Source organism: Zerene cesonia, chromosome 3, assembly GCF_012273895.1.
Source record: "Zerene cesonia ecotype Mississippi chromosome 3, Zerene_cesonia_1.1, whole genome shotgun sequence".
Taxonomy (NCBI): domain Eukaryota; kingdom Metazoa; phylum Arthropoda; class Insecta; order Lepidoptera; family Pieridae; genus Zerene; species Zerene cesonia.
Genome location: NC_052104.1, coordinates 6982348 through 6990429, shown reverse-complemented (window position 1 = coordinate 6990429; position 8082 = coordinate 6982348). Strand labels below are relative to the sequence as shown.

The following is an 8082-nucleotide window of genomic DNA, read 5'->3' as shown; positions in this document are numbered from 1 at the left end:
AAATTCACATCCATTATGACAGGGTACCATTCATGGTTGGTCCTTGCATTTTATTAAAATATGACACATGAAAAAAAAAGAAAAGAAATTTAATAAGTACTCAAAAGGAAGCTTATACAATCTATATTTTAATCTTCAAATATAATACTCGTTTGTTTTGTTATTAATTTTTCATTTAAATAATGCAAAGGCTAACCGAGTACACGAAATATCATCACAAAATATATCCTTTTGTGCCATTTACACCATTGTGTACTTATTATATAAAATGCTTTAATTCACATTAGTTAGTGTTGGAAACATACATTGCATGTTTATAAAACAAAAAAATAAATAAAAATGGCATTTGATCTTAAGTATCATCTAGAGTTATAGATATATACTCTTAAATGTGATAATAATTATAGAAAAAAAAAACATAAAAAAGCTTGTAAGCGTATACCTAATACATATATAGTGTTAAATAGGAAATAAGGCTGATTTATGTGAACTTTTAAGATAGGTATAAGTCTGTTCTTAGTTTTTATAATTGAAAAATATAAAGTAGAGGTTAGGTTAGTTCGAAATCTCAATAGGTATTGATTTTCATGTGTGTTGTCGTGTCTAGTAAACGTCTATTTCGATAAAATATATATTTCCCTTTGAATTTTAATATTTTAATCTAAATAATGAATATGTTCCAAATTATTTTTAATATTCTGATCGCCACTCGAACAATAGTCAATATAAGTTGTGGTCCACTATAAAAACCTTAAAGAAGTATAAATAAAAATATGGACATCTATACACATTGCCTTTAAAAAATTTCAATATGCCTATTTCATCAGAATATTTTCAAAATGAAGTAGATATAACAAGTTGTAGAAACCTAAGATCAGACTTTGGTATCATTAACCTAGCTATAATGTCGATATAGGTGTGATTGTGCCTTTTTTATTTTGACTGCTATTTATAATCTGTACGTATCTGTCTGTACCATCCTAAAATACATTATTTTCACACTTTTGTAATCTTATTCCATAGCAAAGTTGAACTGTTGTATCACCCTCCGTAAAGAGTTTTGGTAAATTTTTAAGGTGCTAATCTAAAACGTAGTTCTGAGGGTAGGTAGGTTGTTGGTCTACATTATAGTTAGGGCAAAAAAATAAGAGCTTAGGTACAGGTTAGAAACATAGTTTCAGAATGTCTGCAGCTGTTTCAATTAAAAGAAATTAATTATTACCAAAGAATATGGTATCTCATAAGAGCCCGATGTTTTTGTTATATTACTTATATAGTAACTTAGTATTATATGTATTTTTTTCAAGATAGTGCAGACAACGTTTTATCGCTTTATGCCTTCAGTGCTATTTGCCATTATTTGATCTATTAAAGACTTCAAGTCGCCAAATTGAATAGCTTTTCTTCAGTACACGCACTGTTTCAAAAAAGCTGCTTTATTTTATGTTGCCTTTATGATTTCTGAGTGAAGTGATACTTAAGTATCATTTAACAATCCAGAAATGTTTTAAAAATATATCTTTTTATTTTGTTACGATTAGTCATTACCTTTATCATTAAGACTGATTGTTATTCGCTCCTAACAACGTAAACCACGAACAGAACATTGCTTTTCATAATAATAAATATATTATGGTACACCTGTTACGTGGTTTAATCTTGTTTGGTTAAATTATTATTAGTTTTAGGACATGAAAGACATTAATGAGCTCATTTTTAACAATTATTTATTTACTAATAAACGCTATTATATTCTATAAGTTTAACGCGAAATTGAGGGGTAGGTGCTGGTAAGACCTTATTACGGGGACATAGTCCATGCATGTTAGTCTCTTGCTAGTTGTTGCAAATTTGTGCCACTTTGAATTTTATGTCTAAAATAGAGATATTGCTTGAAAAGCAATCGATTTGTAATTGTGTGATCATATTGAGCGTGCTATGAGTATGGAGTCACAAACGTGAGGGTTGCCAACTATAAAAATGACGAAAATATAGAAACGGAATAATAGCTGAAAATATAAGATTATTTTGAATATACTATATTCTCCATATGGGTTATTTTAGCATGATTATGTATTAGATATATCTTCTAAAGACGCTTTGAAATTATTTCCCGATTTAAAATATTGATTTGCCCACACTTAAAACGGTTGTGAAAATGCTTACATAAAATTTGAAATATACATTGAAGATTGATTATCATTGATTTTTTTTCTTTGTGCTGTACCCTACAAGACTGTCCCTGTTTATGTATGTAAGTGTATAATATACTATTAAAATTACATTTCTATGCGACTATTGGATTATAAACTCTATTCGGTAGCGATAGGATATATAATCCTTCAACGTTGTAAAGTGTAGCTAGACATAGCTTCTACAGAGATGTAATTGCTATTATCGTATGGTGTGGTTGAAATAAGTTTTGTACCGATTTTATATGTATGTCCAAGACTGTCTCAAGAATTCCTTATGAGGATTCTTGCCGCAGAGTAAAAGGTTCTTAATATATATTGTAACTGGTGTATGTTAGTACAGTTATTCCATATTATGTCATCTTTATGGATATTTGTATGTTAAAGATAAATCATATGAAAATCCTTGTTGTATTAAAATAATATAGAATATACTCACTTGTACTTATGAACCTACTGTCATCTCTACAGATAATATAATTTTAATTGATTTATAATAATCGATGTTAACATCCACGATGTATCTACATGTTTTTGATTAATAAAGTCATACCGCAATCGCGTGATTCTTGGTTTTATTTCAATTTCCTGATTCACGCTTATCAACACACACTCAAGCATCCACACATACACATATACTCACACCCATCCACACAACCACTCACACACACGCAGGTTTTTATTTTATTTTATTTGTTTTATTTCATTAATTTATATTTTACTTCTTGTCTACTCATATCAAGAAAATTATAAGTATTATAATGTATTTTAATTAAAGGCATACTAATATAACTAAAGTAAGGAAAGAAGCTGGTGCCTGTCCACACAGGCGAGTTCTTTAAACTCAGCCTAGAACGGGTACCACTTATCAGAAGTACTGTAAATGTCAATAATTAAGAAAAATCTTGTAATTTGATAAGAAATAAATTTATTTTTATTTTTATATTATTATTAATAATCGAACCCTAAATGTCATAAGAATCGGAACCAGAAAGTGATCTAAGTTGTACTGTACCTTCTATTTTGGAAATATTCCATTAAAGATTTGTATATATACCAATACTAAAATCGGTATTATTAAAAGAAAATACATATTTGTAGATATAATTATTTAATGAAAAAACATAACTAGAATACATTTCATCGTTATTTTTTCATATATTAATCCTAATAGTATCACAATACAGATTAAAACATAAATACCGTATTTCACGATTGTCTCAATCTTTTTAATTAATAATTTTACGATTATTATTCTTTGAATATAGTTATAATAAACAAACCATTAACATATTTTTACTTTACATTACAAATAATACATTATGCTGCATAATGGTTATAATATTTACAGTTCTACTTTGATCCGAATATTTTAATTCTACGGCAGTCATAATTCTGATCTAGACCACTGAGCCCATTCTAGCTGTAAACAAATGTATCAAATTGACCAAATGACATGAACAAAACGACTACAGCTACCATCTACTACCATACTAAAGTTAAAAGACACCAACGTTATTGTATGCAGTCCCAGTGATTAAGATATTTTGCTGTGTCATTTTTTAAAACAGTAAATGTAACATAGAAAAAAAAACTAAATTATTATTGTAATAAATAATCATTGACGATGAATATTTTCTTAAATATTTACATAATCAGTTTATTATATGCTTATACAACTATTATATATTATAGTGCATTGAGGTTATTGCGAATGTAGGGTAATTTCCACTTCAACTAATTATAAGAATCATATAGATATTGCACACACTATAAAGAGAAAACATCTAGACAATGTGGCTGTGAAAAGACAATTGTTAATAATAAAGAAATTATGAAAACGCAGATCCTAGTTAAAGATGACGATGCTCAGCAGCAGAAGTATGTAGTATATACACAACATAATTATATCTAATATCTATTATTTCAATCATTTACATACGATTATCTACAAATGTTAAAACATGAACGCGGTAGCCCCTAAATAGTGTCCCGAGCTGTTAACAACACAGCTCGGGCCCGTTCCTCCCGCATCTCGCTCCTTGCCCCCCGCAAAATTGACGTATCTAAACGTCTACTATGAAAGCCTACATGGATTATTAGACTGTGGATATAGTATAGAAATGAATGTGTTAATTATAATAATATTCAAATCTATAATATCAATATTACAAAAGCTATCATCAATTATAAATTATTGGAATTACATCGCCATACACAATTATTCTATAGCACCTTAAGTACTTATTTCCTAGACGATAATTGTTCTAAGAGCGCTGAGATTTTTGCGTGTTTCGCGGATTCGCGAATGGGGCATTTATTCTGGACGAAGAAAAGTGCGCTTTCGTCCTTTTGATCAAAAGCGACTTGCGCGGCTTCTTCGTAAAACCTGAGGATTAAAAAAAAAATTATCTATATTATATGTACAAATAATAATATAAGAGCCATGACTCGCTGATAAAGTCACTGATAGCATATTTAACACTTTTAGAAGTTTTTCTTTTTCATAAATTATAATTTGTAACTGCACCTGACAGAGAAGCTAAACAGAATACATACAAACAATAGACAGTTTAGAAGGTATACAAACAAATACATACATCAAATGATGTTATCGTTCATTTTATTTATCGTTAATTTAATTAAACAACGGGATAAATGACAACATTTACATGCTAAGCTACATTCGTATTTGAATATTAGTTAAACACAGTATATTATAAGCATTAATATGAGGTTGTACTTACTCGGCCTTTACATAGTATTTCACTTTAATATCGTCCCTACATTTCGGCAGATACTTAAGCGCCTCATAGTGCTTCCCGTGCATGAGGCACGCGTCAACAAACGGCTCGTACCCGATCGGGGACTTCTTCGTTTTGGAGAATCTCTCCAACTCGATCCAGTCATCGTCGTTGTTCTTTTCAGCGAGAGTAAGAATCCTTAGCCACCAATATCTAAAAAAAAAAGTCAATAATGTTTTTTAGGTAAAACGATACTGAAAATTAAATATGCACGATTTATGCGACTCGAATTAGTCGCATAAGTCGAAATTTGTAGCGAACTTAAAACTAGTCTAGTACTAAGAGATGTTAAATTTTAGAGCTCATGGAAATTTTTATATAATAATTAACCTGTTTTTTTTTGTTTCTCAATAACTCTGCGCGGCTTTTCAACGGATTGACGTGATTCTTTTCATGTTTGAGAGAAATAGTAGTTATCTAATTTTAAACTATGAAGTGGTGACCTCTCCCCCAAGCACGTCGTAGTCCTATTTTGTGGAAAATAATCATCCTACTAATATTTTAAATGCGAAAGTTTGTAAGGATGTGTGTGCGTTTGTTGCTTTTTCACGCAAAAACTACTGAACCGATTGCAATGAAATTTGGAACGTAGACCGTTGGACAACTGGAATAACATATAGGCATTTTTTTTATCCCGATATTCCTATGGGATGTGGACTTACGCGGGTGAAATCGCGGGGCGCAGCTAGTTTAATATTCGAAAGTAACAAACCTCCTATCCGGCATTTTGTATTCAGAACGCAATTTATCGGCCAGTTTCACTTCTCCCTGGTTCAGCAGTTTCTTGACCGTGTCGTGTAGAGACAACCCCACAAAGCTCTCGCCGTACGTCTCTTGTAAGCTGGACTGTTGTTTGCAAAGTTTTCGGGCGTCTTCGCAAATTGATGCACCTATGAGATAGGTACGATATACAAATTTGGATTTTATAGATTGTAAATAGGGAAGAAATTCGCATGCCTGCATCAATTCTAATATTCTGATGTTTTAATCAATGAGACAAAAATTACATTCCACTCAAAAATTACTGGATGTTTGAAATTGGATAAGTAGGTGTTAACATACATATAATTTATATCTACTTCAAAAGCTAGTTTCTTATTCTACTAGCATTTCGACCCGGTTCTCTCCAAACTGAAACTAAAAACATATAGTTTCTGCGTTCATCCAACATATACATTTATATATATATTATTATTATATGTCATACCAAGGTATATATATATATTATGTATAGCACAATATAAAAAAAAAAACCCAAAATGTACAATCTCATGCAAAAGTAGCGCTCAAAGTGTCGCCAAACACTCACCATTTATATCTACGAAGTTGTAGTTATGATTTAAACATACGATTTTTCAAATTCAAACCTTACGCAAATTACTTAAAGTTGTTTTAAGAAAGTCTAGCTACGAGTCCACTGATACGCGGATGACGACTTTTTGAATTGAGCGCACAATTTCGAACGTTGCGCTCATTTTATAAATACGTTTTTGAAACGTTGATTGTGCATCTTGGGTTTGATATGGAAAATGCTGCTCTACCTTACTCTTATCATTTAGGTGTATAAAAAATAGATATTGACAAATTCTCAGCCCTACCCGATATGCGCAAAGAATTTCATAGGAATCGTTCCAACCGTTTCGGAGGTGTATGGTAACGAACATTATGACATGAGAACTTTATATCACTACTACTATTATAAATCTCAAGAGCTTTTTCGTTAGTTTGTTTGGGTTGAACGCTCTAATCTCAGGAACACTACAGATCCAATTTGAAAAATTCTTTCAGGTTTTAGATAGCCCATATATTCTATAGCATCAGGTGCAACATAGGTAAAACCGCGGGGCTAGCTGTACCCTGCTGTGCGTTAGATGAAATTTCCCTCACCCAAATCATTCCTGCCCTTCTTATAGCACTCCCTGGCGGAAATGAGCGAGGCCTCAGCGCTCCCCGGGTTGGTCTGGTCGATGGCGTCGCGAATGTGCGTGTGCGCCTGCCCCGCGAAGTCGTCCTCCTGCACGTACACCTGCCGCAGCGCCTCGCGGTTGTGGCCCGCGCAGTACTTTATGTACAGCGCATGCGCGAGCGGCAGGCTGCGGATCGTCAGCTGGAATTGTGTGTGTTTTGTGTTATGTACGAGTAATATTAATTAATACGTGGTGCGTTCAAAAAGTATCGCGAATCTTGAATTTTCGAATTTCGATTGTTTTTGTGGCGTTATGTTGGTACTGACAGGTTCGGACATTTTGAATGTTCCGTTAATTGTTGACAACTGCTTTGCTTGCACGTGACGATCGCAGCATTGTAAGCAGAGTCGTTTCCCGCGTCTGTCCTTGGCTATGTATGTATGCTTAGATCTTCAAAACTTCACGAAGGATTTTGATGGAGTTTTTTCTTTAAGATAGATTGATTCAAGAGGAAGGTTTATATGTATAATAATATTAATATCAATTAAACTACTCCGAATTTAACGCGAAAGCCGCGGGCAAAATCTAGTAATTGACAAAAATAAACAAAAAGAATGGTAAAAAGATTGGTATTAGACGTGAAAGGAAAATTTACTTTTTTTACTAAGATACTAGCTGTTCGCCCCGGCTTCGCCCGTGGTACATAAGCTTATGTCACTAATTAAAGTTGCATTTTTCTAATTGTTAAAGAATTTTTGGAATTGGTCCAGTTGTTTTTTGCGTGGAAACGTAAATATTATATAATTGACATAACGACAACAGCGCCACCTACCGGGTCCAATTGTTTTTTTTAATAAATAATTCAAAAAACCTTTGAAATACCCATACCAATTTTCAACCCAATCGGTTCAGCAGTTCCGAAGTTGTTGATGTACCGACAACAGCGCCACCTACCGGGTCCAATTTTATTTAAAATAATTAAAAAAATCATCGAAATACCTTTTTCTGCCAAATCCGTTCAGCCGTTTAGAATCTTGAACATAAACAGGGATCTTAAAGTAGCGCTAATTTCAGTATTTGTGTATATAGCCGTCTTTTTCCTTACAGGAATAAGTACTGCTTTAAGACGACACGGTGACCCCTCTATTTATTAATTCAATATAAACTGTTCTTCACCAC

The 8082-nt window shown here is 32.4% G+C and overlaps 1 protein-coding gene across 2 annotated transcripts in view; it reads right to left on the bottom strand.

Moving 5' to 3' along the window:
• Positions 1–3289: 3289 nt before the first annotated feature.
• LOC119838541 (vacuolar protein sorting-associated protein 16 homolog) overlaps positions 3290–8082 on the bottom strand; it is a 9721-nt gene continuing 4928 nt past the window's right edge. For both annotated transcript variants that reach the window (XM_038364529.1, XM_038364521.1), the window contains 4 exons: positions 6884–7103; positions 5709–5886; positions 4940–5149; positions 3290–4581 (listed from right to left, as the gene is read on the bottom strand). In XM_038364529.1, coding sequence (XP_038220457.1) covers positions 4437–4581; positions 4940–5149; positions 5709–5886; positions 6884–7103 — 753 coding nt within the window. In that variant the 3' untranslated portion in view covers positions 3290–4436. The remainder of the gene's footprint in view (positions 4582–4939; positions 5150–5708; positions 5887–6883; positions 7104–8082) is intronic.